At 39.8% G+C, this 13,004-nt stretch overlaps 1 protein-coding gene across 1 annotated transcript; it reads left to right on the top strand.

The window, feature by feature from the left end:
• The first annotated feature begins 729 nt into the window (after positions 1–729).
• Positions 730–10,251, top strand: nlrc3 (NLR family, CARD domain containing 3). Its single transcript, XM_079577914.1, has 19 exons — positions 730–839; positions 995–1,122; positions 2,531–2,794; positions 3,500–5,225; positions 5,296–5,382; positions 5,504–5,587; positions 5,659–5,742; positions 5,829–5,912; positions 5,982–6,065; positions 6,137–6,220; positions 6,482–6,565; positions 6,653–6,736; positions 6,989–7,072; positions 7,594–7,677; positions 8,492–8,575; positions 8,656–8,739; positions 8,996–9,079; positions 9,770–9,853; positions 9,935–10,251. The coding sequence occupies exons 2-19, from the start codon at positions 999–1,001 to the stop codon at positions 10,023–10,025; spliced, it is 3,384 nt and encodes a 1,127-aa protein (XP_079434040.1). The 5' UTR covers positions 730–839; positions 995–998; the 3' UTR covers positions 10,026–10,251.
• The last annotated feature ends 2,753 nt before the right edge of the window (positions 10,252–13,004 follow it).

Raw genomic sequence — 13,004 nt, 5'->3', positions numbered from 1 at the left:
TGATATCTTCTTCTTAACCACTGTTTCCTGAGTCTCGTTTTCATTCTATAAGAAGCATCACTTTGCATGCATGTGAAAAGCTATGTTAGTAATGGCCCGATGATTGCAATGGAACGGTATCTTTTATCGCTGTATCAAACATACATGTTATGGCTACATCGTTGGACATTTGTGGTAAACTGTCCTTCAGGTGGTACTCGGGGCCATATGCATTTTTAGACTTGCTCAGTTTTTATTTCTTTATTTAAGGAGCCCCATTAGTCTTTACCAACGCAAAGACTACTCTTCCGGGGGTCCATTCTCTTTCTAAAGACATTATACAGTCAAAAGGGTAATTTATACAACACACATTTGAGATATTTTCATTTGTGCTTTTGTAATGCATTTAAGTTGCATGTTTTTTCCCTGGTTTAGACATGGTTTCCACCAATTAATGCCTAATTCTGTCCAATTTAGTCCTAATTTGATCTTGGTGGTATTTGGTGTGAGAACCACTGGCTTATAACATTCCTCTCTCTTTGCATTTATCAAACATGTGTCTTTACAGTTTCCGTATTGTTCCAAATGTTTGATATGGCCTGCTTTGTGTTCGCACCACAAGTTCTCAGTTTGATGCGAGTTCTGCAGGTTGTCATCAAAGTGAGAGCAAAATGTAGGCATTGTGTAAGATCTGTTCACCACAAGGCAGGAAGGCAGGCTGACAGGAAGACGTGCGAACCTCCAGCATCACCACTCAGAGTGCAACTAGCGTGCAAAGCTATTCTAGTTCTAACCTTTGCTCGAACAAACATGCTTTTGCATTTTGATCACCTGTATCAATGTAACCAACGGCATATATGGTGAGTTTGACTGTTGGGGCCTATCATGCCACCTTTACTAAATAGACTATTTATGTACTACTCTGTACTAACATGTGTTTTGAAGATATATTCTATATCTATCTGTGAAAACATGTATGGAAATCTAATGCCATTGCACTTGTCTCTTCCGTTAGAGTCATGGAGAAGAAAGCTCCTTATGATTCCTTCTTGGATCGAAGCAATTGCATCATGTGGCAGGACGACTGTTATATGGACCTCCAGTCTACCACCTCCTCTCAGGCTTTGCAGGCAGAATCAGAAGGTAAGTCTGAGCTCAATATGCTTCCGTCCTGCTTTGTTTTGCTCATGCATCGTAGTCCTATAGGCTATATATTTGCTTCTGGAGCTTTCTTTTTTCAAATGCTGCAGTCAGGCTTTTACATTTTGCTCATTATGTTCAACGTATTTTATTGAAAGGAATGACCTTGTCTTTTGGGGTGAATTTCATAATTATTGAGTTGAGCATAGCTGTCATTACCTTGTAGTAGTCCAATTATGTTCATTAGATCTTCTATATGTTCTATATGTTCTTGTAGCCAGGCCTGTGTTCTATTTATTTCATACCTGACAGTTTTTGATGTTGCTGCCACGTGTCTGGTCAGCTGATTTCAACAGTTTTTCATCTGTCTTCGTGCTTCGCAGCAGGCGAGGCTGTCAGGTATGGAATAACACACTGGTCTGGCTCCAAGAACATCACCTGTCATTACCATTAGCTGTAGTGATTTCAAGGTTTGTTTGTGTTCCATTTCCAAAAGTATATATTTTTGAAGGTGAACTCCAGCACCTGATGCAGACCTTGTTTGGCCTTGTGCTGTCTGAGCCAGACATGGTCCTTTGTTTCTCTCCTCATTGTAGGCAGTAGTTGTTTTGTCCCCAACAGGGATTTGAACTCAGACTGCCTGTGTGCAAGTCAGGTGATTTACCAGTTGAGCTAAGTAGCTGCTGATTGTAATTGATCCCAGGAAAACCATCAGATTATTTTTACTACTAATATACTACTAAAATATGTTTCGCAAAAAGGTCCGGGTTCGATTCCCACCTAGACTGGGGCCTTTCTGTGTGGAGTTTGCATGTTCTCCCTGTGCAAAGGTTTCCTCTACCACTATAAACATGTACAATAGGCCAGGATGAATATATAGAAATAGAGAGAGGGATATATATATATAGAAATTCCAAACGGTACTAATTTTTTCCTAAATGCATGAACTGACAAACATGCAGAGGTGCGATCTCCGTCACTTTGTATCCTATCCTTCACTGTGTTTTTGAGCATGATTATGATCCTTATCTGGGGGAATGTAATCAAGTGCTCTCAACTTGGATATTTAATGGTGTCAGAGGAATTCATGCTTCTAAGGCTCCAACTCTATTATTACAGTCACTATTAAACTAGGAATAGATCATTTCTTTTTCACATAATTCCGAGTGGCAAGAGGAAAAGAACATTGTGGGATGTAACCTGATGCTTATACAAAATAGGGCCTATTTAAATTCAGCCGATAAAAAGACTTTTATCTAGGTCACCATGAAAACTCTGTTTGTGCCAGCGACTTACATCCTCTATGAGGCGAAAGAAGAACAAATAACACAGGCTGAATTGAAGTACATGTAATTAGAGCGTTCAGGACTGATCTGAATGTGTCATATTTTGATTGTTTTTCTGATGCCAGACAGTGTCTGGATCCAACAACACCAGGGGCACCTCAGTCGCTTCATCACTCGCTCTTTCCTGGAGCAGATTCTGAGCCACCTGAAGAGATCAAATGTGTTGAGTTCTTGTGAGGAGACCAGGATACAGAGAGCAGGCCAGCTGCACGATCAGGTGTCCATGCTGACAGCCATTGTCTCTGGGAAGGATTGTCCTGCTTCTAATGTTCTGCGCCTCTTTGTGGAGAAGTCCGAATCGAAGGTGGCACAGCTCATCATCACTCACGGTAAGGGGCTGAGGTCGTGAGGTCAGGCTTGACTACTGAAAAATGTGACTCTCCCACAGTATACCTACATACATTATTCTCTTCATTAAACACTGAAACAATTACCATAAAACCATTCCAAATATAATCAATTTACAGATATTTGTAGGCCCTGTGATGATCTCGCTCCACTTTTTTTCCGGATTTTTTTTTCATCCAATGAAATAATATAGCTTATGCATTCGTATATTTTTTTCTACTTTAAACACTTCTTTTACTACTTCTTAAAACATACATACAAAATATTTGAATGATTAGCCCATCACAGGTCCTAAAAACAATATTAAATTAAAGACCTTTGCATACAGTTAGGCCAATAAAGGGTTAAAACAATATGTATGTATATATGTATATATATATATATATATATATATATATATATATATATATATATATATATATATATATATACAATAAACAATCTCAAGGCTGTATTTCTTTATAATAAGATAAATGGAAGGTGAGTCATCAAAGGAGGAAAAATATGAAAGTAATGGGATTTTTGAGCTTGAAATGTATCCAGTGACTAACACAACATTTGGGTCGAGGAGAAAGATAAGAGAAAGAAGAGAAAGGATGAAATAACTGTAATGTTTTGTTCAGATGAGTCTATAAATGGGAGAATTACAAAGCCCCAAATGAGAGCCTGTTGTATGTTACTTACAGATGGTGTGGTGCAGGAGCATAAGGCGGCACTGCAGAGGCGCTATGAGGAGCATAGAGACAAAGTGAACATGTCTTCCTGGTCTCTTCTGCTGGTGGAGAGTCTGTCTGACCTACAGCAGAAGGAGCATGACTTGATGCAGGTGGAGGCCACACGAGGAGCTCAGAGGACTCCTCTGAGAGAGCTGAACCTCACAGCTCTGTTAGATCCGCTGACCCGTGTCAGTGTGTCCCCCCGAGTCTCACTCACAGTGGGGGTCGCTGGAGTCGGAAAGACTACCTGGGTCAGACATTTCATCAAACTGTGGAGACTAGGCACTGTTTGTCCTGACATAAGCTTTGTGCTGCCTTTTTCCTTCTGTGAGCTGAATTCACTGGAGAAGCTGTCCGCTGAGAAGCTGCTGAAGCTTGCCTATCCTCATCTGACTGACCCCAGCCTGGTGCTGAGTCGCCACTGTAGGACCCTCCTGATACTGGACGGCTTGGACCAGTTCAGATATACATTGAATTTCTCTGAGGTAGCTCCCTGTGATGACCCAAAGAAAGAGGTGTCTGTGGAAGAGTTAATTACAAACATCATCCGGGGAAACCTGCTCCCTCATGTAGCGGTGTGGGTGACTTCAAGGCCTGGGGTGGCATCACTCATCCCTGGAGGATTAGTCGACCGGGTGACTGAAATCCCAGGCTTCAGTCAAAAGGACGTTCAATTATTTTTAAACCACTTCTTCTCTGAAAATGACTACGGCGGTCAAATCTGGGCCCACTTAGAGGCTCATGAGACCCTAATGGTTCTATGCTACATTCCAGCCATTTGCTGGGTTGTTGCTGATACTCTAATGTTTTTAATACAGAGTGGTGCTCCACAAAATCTCCCGCGTACCTGTACAGAGCTGTATGCCCAGTTCTGCCTAATGAAGGCAGAGGTGGGAGAGCCACGAGGCAGAGAGCCTGTGAAGTCTGAGCTTCTCCATGTGAGTAATCGCAAACTGTTGGGGGGCCTGGGACGGCTGGCCTTTTATTCCCTCATCAGGCGCAAATACACTTTCAGCGAGCAGGATCTGAGAGCCTACGGCATAGACCCGGTTTTACTACAGTGCAGTCTTGGCACCGGAGTTCTTGTCATGGAGGTGTCGATCTTAAGCACTGTGTACCGTTTCATACATTTAAGCTTACAGGAATTTTTTTCAGCTACATTCTACCATGTTTGCTCAAAGAGGGCCATTTTTGACTTGTTCTCTGAAAGTACCATGACGTGGCCAAAGATTGGCTTTCAGAACCACTTCAAAAATGCTTTTCAGCATTCACAGCAAGCTGCAAATGGCCACTATGATGTGTTTGTCCGCTTTCTCACTGGACTCCTCAACCCTCTGGCTTTGAAACCGCTCTCCGCTCTCCTGACTCTTGGAAACAATGATGGCAGTCAGAAGGCCTGGGCAGCCGGGTTCTTGCATAGTTCATTGTCCAGTGGAAGCCCTGAGGTTTCTCTGCGTTCAGTAAATCTGGTTTACTGTCTGCATGAGCTCCAGCACATGGAGCTGCTGAGGGGAGTGGAGGAGGACCTCCGCCTGGGCACTCTGATGGGGAAGTTGTCCCGGGCTCACTGTGTGGTGCTGGGTTATTTACTGCACGTGTCTCCAGAATGTAGCGAACAGACCAACCTGACGAACTGTCTGACCTACAGCACAGTCAAGTGTCTGCTCCCTCAGCTCCTCTACTGCAGCCATCTGAGGTAAAGACCTTTCAGACCAACGTAGTCTGTCTATGCAGCCTTCATCATTAATTAATTATTGTTCCTACAGGCTAGAGAATAATCATTTTAAAGATGATGTTATGGATTTATTGGGCAGTCTCTTGAGCGCCAAAGACTGTCACATAAGGAAAATTAGGTAAGTCACTCACATGGTCAGACATGACTTGAAGAATAGCACTTTCATCAACTGATGCAATAGTGAGAATGGCATGTGATATGAATGTGATTCTCTGTGTTATTTGTATTCATTCTTTTAGCTTGGCTGAAAACTCCATCAGCAGCAAAGGAGCCAAGTCCCTCAGTCGTGCACTTTTGGTTAACCGGACACTAACGTCTCTCAAGTAAGCTGTGCTCACTATAGCAAACATTAGAGTAATTAGAGTGTATATGTTAACGTTTGTCTGACCTCTAGTCTTAGAAGCAATAACATTGGCTCTAAAGGTGCGAGGTTGCTGGCTGAAGCACTGAAAAGGAACCAAGCCCTGGTGTCAGTCAAGTGAGTGAAAAAGCTGTGACAGTGAGTTCTCTGCCTACAATTCACTTCTTCGTGCGTTGTAAAGTGGTCCATTTTCCTGCTCCTAGCCTCCAGAATAATGCCATTGAAGTGGAAGGTGCTCGGGCACTTGCTGAAGTATTGCAAAGCAATCGCAAATTGCTCTCTCTCAAGTGGGTAACAGTTAAGGTTTATAAAAGGACACTAAAAGCTTTCATAAAAGTGCATTATTAATTTCACAGTCTGCGGAAGAACATGATTGGAGTTGATGGGGTTAAAAAGATCGCAGAGGCATTGAAGACAAACCAGACTCTCAAAAAGCTAATGTAATTCAAAAGAACATTTAATGTAGTCATACAGTCACTTAATAGACCCTTTCTGACTCTCTGTTGCTTAGTCTTTGTAGTAATCATCTTGGAGATAAAGGAACAATAGCTCTGGCAGAGGCATTGACCATCAACCACAGTCTACTCGTTTTACAGTAAGTGTCCTGCCTACGGTGTTGTTTTGTAATCCAATACAGCATGTTGTGTGAGGGGAATTATTGCTTAAGTTCAGCTCAGAATAGAAAAGCAAACAGTACTGCATATCCACTATCATTACACATGGTATGAAACTCTGTTAAGTTCTTTCTTAGACTTAAACTATACCCAGAACATTTTATCAAAGATGTGCAGGCTTTTTCACGGTTCAAAGTTTTAGCCTACTGCTGTAAGCTAAAGCATCTCAGTGTCTCCCTCAGACTTCAGAGCAACTCGATAAGCAACAAAGGGATGACTGCTTTAACTGAAGCGTTGCGACTGAACCGTGGCCTTGTGTCTTTAAAGTGAGTCCTGAATCCTGGTTACTTTATGAAGAACATCAGTCTTCTGTCGTTCATGTCTGTTAGTTCTTTGTCACCATGTTTCTCCAGTTTGAGAGAGAACTCGATCGGTGTGGCAGGAGCAAAGGACATTGCCAAGGCGCTTCATGAGAACTGCACTCTCCAGGACCTTGAGTGAGTTTTATATCAGACTTGTGCATTATGTTTAAAAAGAGCTGCACAGAAAAGACATTTCCCTTTCATGTTGTGTGTCATGATGATGTTAAATAATAAGATCCCTCATCTTATTGAAGAGGGATTATTGATCGTAGCTCTATCACCTTGGCAATTTGCAGATGACACGGATTTATCAATACTCAGCCTCTGCAAGGACCACGGTATTCTCTGACATTCTGTCTCCTGTTTATGCCTGTTTGGTTTTTTTAGCCTGACAGCAAACCTGTTGCATGATGAAGGGGTTCAAGCCATTGCGGGTGCAATCAAATTTAATCAAAGCCTTACATCGTTGCAGTGAGTGTTTTCTCTGATACTTGAACACATGCAGATTCTACACGGACTAATATACATGTGTTACACATTCATAACTGATACCTGCATTGTTTGCTGCATAATGTATGGCATGCATTTAGTTGTGCCATTTAGTTGTAATCCGTTGTGCCAGCAACACTCCACTATACACACCTAATGCCTGAAATTAGTTTCTTCAATTACTTGTGATTGACATATTTGGAGTCTAGACACGGACAGCGTTTCAAATTCACACCACGACTTACTGACTACAACAAGAAAGACAAATAATAGGCTCTTTTTACTACATGCACATTATGAAATCAAATTAGGTATCTTAAAAACAGTACACTTATTATTTATACCAAGTACATATTCAGAAAGTTAAAAGCATCAAGAGTCTTGTGTTTCTTATAGCACCTGATGAGCCGCTCAGAGATCAAAGTGTGTTGTGTGCTTTAGTTCAAGGGAAGTTGGGTCAGTTAAGCTGGAGAGCTCAAATTCATGTGAATGTTTCATTTCAGTCTTCAGTGGAACTTCATCAAGTCTCCTGCGTCAAAGGCGCTGGCTCAGGCTCTGCTCTCCAACACCACAATGAAGCTTTTAGAGTAAGGCCACAGCCTTGGCTTATGTCAAGGATTTTCTTCTCTGCTTGCAATGATGTCTCTTTTGTGTTAAGTCTCAGTATATTTTACATATATATGTATTTGTTTCCTTTTATTATAATTATTACTATTATTATTATTCCTTCCTTTCTTTCTGGTTGCACATTAAATCCTGTGTGTTGCGAATTCACAACATGCCACTTCCTGGAAGAATTTAGCATCAGCTTGAAAGCAAAAACACATCCAAGCTGTGAGTGAGAGGCGGGACATGGCCACACTGCAGACCCTGCAGAATATCCTGAAGGACAGTTCCTCTCCTCTGCACAGCTTTATAACTCAGGCCTCCTCCATTGGATACCAGCTCATGCACTGAAGACCATATGCAGCCAAGCGCAACACAAAAAAAAACATGAAATATCTTTTATCCCACAAACTTTAACGTTGTTTTATAAATCTGTTTTATAGATGTTTTTTTGTTTTTTTCTTCTATTGCTGTTTTTCTTCTATTATAATTGACACATTTCAGGCTGAACATTTTGTTCTTTAAAGCTATGTCAACGTTTAATTAACCTAAACCCCTAAATCACTGATAATATATTTTTTATATAATTGGAAATAAATTCAGGCGTCAAGAGGTTAAATAAACCACTTGAAAACCATGGGGTAATATTTTCTTCAGACTCTATTTCTTTTTTATTTGGTCACTTAAAAACAAACAAAAAAATTGAAACAAGCCTTGCAAAAGAAACTGTATTGTCTGCTTTAGCTGCTGCTAACATTTACACAGTCGTGTCAAACTGTCTGTTCTTTTCAACAGTTTACAAGAAAATGCTATTGGAAATGAAGGTATTGTGTCTCTGGCTGAAGCCCTCAAAAGCAATACAAGTCTTCAAACATTATGGTCTGTATGTTGGCACCTTTGGTCTTATCCAAATGAAAAGTTTCCTCAAAGGTTAATTTCCTTCTGTCCTGATGGTTTAGTCTCCAGGGGGTCTCCGCGGGCACGACTGGAGCTGTTGCACTGGCGGAGTCTCTTAAAACCAACCAGACCCTTCAAACACTGGAGTGAGTTTAGACTCGTGTAAGATACAATTAGAAGCCTGTTTTTTTTTTTAAAGCTATCATCTCAAAAACACAAGTTTTCTCTAGTCTTGGTGTAACTGAAATGTGTACAAGAAATAGACACAAAAACACCTTAGTTTTAATGTGACGCCATATCTCCTGAACTGTGCATTAGAAACAGGCAGAAGCCAAAAAGGGGTTGGAGAATGAGATGAAGCTTTAAGAAGCAGATAACTATGTCTCTGCCTTTGTTTTTCAGCTTGCGAGGAAACACTGTAGGAATAGAAGGTGCAAAGGCATTAGCTAATGCTCTGAAAATCAACAGGAGTCTCCAGTTTCTGAAGTGAGTCCAAAATGTTAACCACATTAAATATAGTAGTTTCTAATGTGTGTAAATAGCTTTGGCTCAGTGTGAAGCAGGAAAGGTGAGTGAATGGCCATAGCTTTGTGATAGGGAGGTTCAGCTTCTTCCACTGCCTATTCTGAGGGCTTTGACAAGCAGTGGCATTATTCAAAGACATGAACGTGTTTTAACATTTCTAAAGAATCTAAAAGGTTTCCTAAATTAGCCATAGAATTAGACATTCCCCTGCCTCCTTCTGAGATTTTAAGATCATCAAATTGTAAAACATGAATGGAACAGAAGTCTCCATAGCAGTTCGTACTGGCTATCAGGGCGGTTTGAAGGCTAGATATTGGGCAGTTTTTCATAATAAGATATTTTAAGTAAGAATGATGACATTACTGTATAGTTGATAATGTGAAAACAATGAGGTTAGGAAGGTATATGTATATTTCTATATTATATTATATATAATATATATATATATATATATATATATATATATATATATATATATATATATATATATATATATATATATATATATATATATATACAGTAGCTTTTCTATAAAGCATAATGTAACTAGTATCATTATTGCTTAAATCCTTGAAAAATAAACATATAGAAAGAAAAAGATCATGATCAGAGTTGCCATCTGTATTTCTTTCTCACTCTTCTCACTCTCAGTCTTCAAGAAAACTCACTAGGTATGGATGGAGCCATATTCATAGCTACGGCGTTGAAAGGAAATCACCAGTTGTCCTACATTAAGTGAGACTTATTTTGTTAAAACTGCAGAAATTCCATTAGATAAAATCAAAATACTATAAAAAATGTTTGTTTGTTTTCTAGCTTGCAGGGGAATGGTGTTGGAGAGTCTGGAGCAAAGGTTATATCTGATGCCATTAGATCCAACGCTCCGGGATGTGTGGTGGACATCTGATCAAGGAAAGAGCTGTGTGTGTGTTTTGCCCCAGACAAAGGCCATGCAACAAAAATAACTGTAGATGCTTTCAGCTGCTGCTACTGGCTGTCTTTTAACAGGACTTTTTTGGTTTTTATCAATTTTAACATTTATTCATAAAAATAAAAATCAAATTCACACAATCTGTGATTATATTCTGAAATAATATAAAAGGAAATGCGAGCTACTCTGGAAGTAAAATATTTCGATTTTATATATTTTAAATGTCGAGAGTAGACATGTTTTAGTATTAAACCCAATTTCAATGTGAATATTACAATATTATTATAGCTTTGTGGCAAACACTCTATAAGCTACTTTAAGAGTGAAAGTTAAGAAGTTAACGCTTTTCCCTATCACTAAAGATATGTCAAGGCCAAGGTCAAGGTCAAAGTTTATTTATAAAGCACATTTAAAATACAGTTGACACTGCCCAAAGTGCTGTACATGTTTCAGTACAATATGTACAATAGGTTCCCCTCTGGGGCCAGGACTCCCCTGTAAAAGAGATTCTTATGCTCTGTGGGACTTTTCTGTTTAAATAAAGTTCAAATACAAAATGTTTGTGTAACAGAAATAATCAACAATCAATAATTATCATTATTTTTGTTTCCATATTTTCTTTGCACCTGTTGCACTGAAATGAGTCAGAGCAGATACATAGAGATACTGCTCTAGAACTGCTCTGATGCATGTCAGCATGTGCCGTATCTTAAAGTCTGAACGTTTGCAAAATTGGGATTAGGATTAGAATATTATTCTGAAAATGTATAAGCATTGCCCACATCTACCCACAACTCGCCTGCTTAACAAATGAGCTGCTCAGAGGCCGTTTCTTTTTATATGAACCGAGTAGTGCTCATTTACTTTTGAATGGGTTCTGAGGTATTAGTTCGGTAGTTAGATTAGATAAGGGCGAACGCTTAACAATGGTCTTAAATAATTACAACGGAAATTAAATGGAAAAATGATTAATGATACAAATTATGGAGAAGTCATTGTTCCCAATCTGTTAAAGAAAGAAATTATAAATCCCGCAGCAAAACCCATTTGTGCAATGACACTTCACTGCACGAACACACTGAGATGTTGACCAAGAACCCTGAGACCTTTGTTTGAAGATGAGGCTACTGTGGAGGATCTCAATTGGTGCTATTACAGATGGTACTCTGTAAATTCCAATTACTGTCATTACATGAAACTAAGTGTAATAATTACTGAGAGATCATGAGTATGACGTAATAACCCTCTATGTAAGAAGTACATTTTCAAGAGAAAATTTTGATGCATTACTTAATTAATCACAACCACAGTGTTAATGCTGATGAAGACTTTGAAGAGTGAGCTTTAACAGTTATTTACAAAGATCCCCTTCCTCCTGCTCTTTGTGGAACCTTCTGAGACACTTCAGCTTCATCGGCTCAGCACAGACTAATCCACCTGTTTGGACTGATGTAAACTATAACTGGAGAAATGGAGATTTTCTATCATTAATTTATGTAGCTTTATGTATTCATTCATGTAAGTGAGTGGTTGGTGGTGGTCGGAGGGGTCTACCCCAGGGCAGCTGTGGCTGCAATAGTAGCTTACCACCACCAAGTATGGAGTGAATTAATAATGCAATGTAAAAGCATCTGTGAGTGTCCAGAAAAGTGCTTTGTAAACCAGATGCATTATTATTATTATTATTATTATTATTATTATTATTATTATTATTATTATTATTATTATTATTATTATTATTATTATTATTATTATTATTATTATTATTGTTGTTGTTATTATTAATTGCACCTTAAAATGTAAGTATGTACGCAGCTGTTCATGTACATACGCAGCTGTACATGAAAATTGGCTCTACATCCTCCTCAGTCTCACCGTCTGCACTCCACACCTGCCTGGAGGAGATAAAGGCATGGATGACTAACAACTTCCTCCAGTTGAATAGCAGCAAAACTGAAGCCATCTTGATTGGCACCCGGCACCAAATCCAGTCATCCACCATATCCAATATTCATGTCTCGAGCCAAAACATTCCCCTTTCCTCCTCCGTTACAAACCTAGGGGTCAGATTTGATCCTCATCTTTCATTTGAGAACCATATCCGCCACCTCTGAAAGGGTCCTTCCATCACCTACGGAACATTGCCAAACTCCGCCCCTCCCACTCACAGTCAAACACTGAGAAACCGGTACATGCCTTTGTCTCCTCCAGGCTGGATTACTGCAATGCTCTCCTCGTCGGGATCCCTGGTAAGAGCCTGCTGAAGCTCCAGCACATCCAGAACTGTGCAGCCAGGATCCTGACGAGGAGGCGCAAATATAACCACATCACCCCTGTCCTTCATTGGCTGCCCATCCATAACACAATCCACTATAAAAATCTGCCTCCTCACATGCAGTGTGTCCATGGAACAGCCCCGGTAGACCTCACTAAGCTAGTTACTCCACACACCACCACAAGGCGCCTAGGGTCCACTTTCACCCACACCCTTCACCAGCCCGTGACCAAACTCTCCACAATGGGAGACAGGGCCTTTAAGGCAGTTGCCCCTAGACTCTGGAACGCCCTGCCAGAGTCCCTGAGGGCTCCCCAGAGTGTTGAGACCTTTAAAAAAGGCCTGAAAACACATTTATTTAAAAAGGCCTATTCTGACTAATTTGTTTGTGTGCTTGCTTTGTTTTACTATTTTTTTTTGTTTTTATCTGATTTTATTCATCTGTTGTAGCACTTTGAGGTTCCGTTGAAATGTAAAGTGCAATATGAATAAAATGTATTATTATTATTGTTTTAAGTGTTTTACACTGTTCAATACTCAATAATTGACCATTTTTTACAACATTTATATATGTTGTACTAAATTTGTAAAACCATTAATGGGAATAACAAGTAAACCATAAAGGAAGCAGGAATATTCCAGTAACCATTACTAAACCATTACTACAGGTTGAGACGATA

This window comes from Gobius niger (assembly GCF_951799975.1).
Source record: "Gobius niger genome assembly, chromosome: 19".
Taxonomy (NCBI): Eukaryota; Metazoa; Chordata; class Actinopteri; order Gobiiformes; family Gobiidae; genus Gobius; species Gobius niger.
This window is presented reverse-complemented; position numbering and strand designations above follow the sequence as displayed.

Bases quoted from the DNA above. Each gene is read 5' to 3' on its own strand.
- nlrc3 (XM_079577914.1), top strand. From the start codon at position 999: ATGGAGAAGAAAGCTCCTTATGATTCCTTCTTGGATCGAAGCAATTGC. The intron at 5,913-5,981 runs GTGGGTAACAGT...TTAATTTCACAG, and splicing joins CGCAAATTGCTCTCTCTCAA to TCTGCGGAAGAACATGATTG. The intron at 6,737-6,988 runs GTGAGTTTTATA...TGGTTTTTTTAG, and splicing joins TGCACTCTCCAGGACCTTGA to CCTGACAGCAAACCTGTTGC.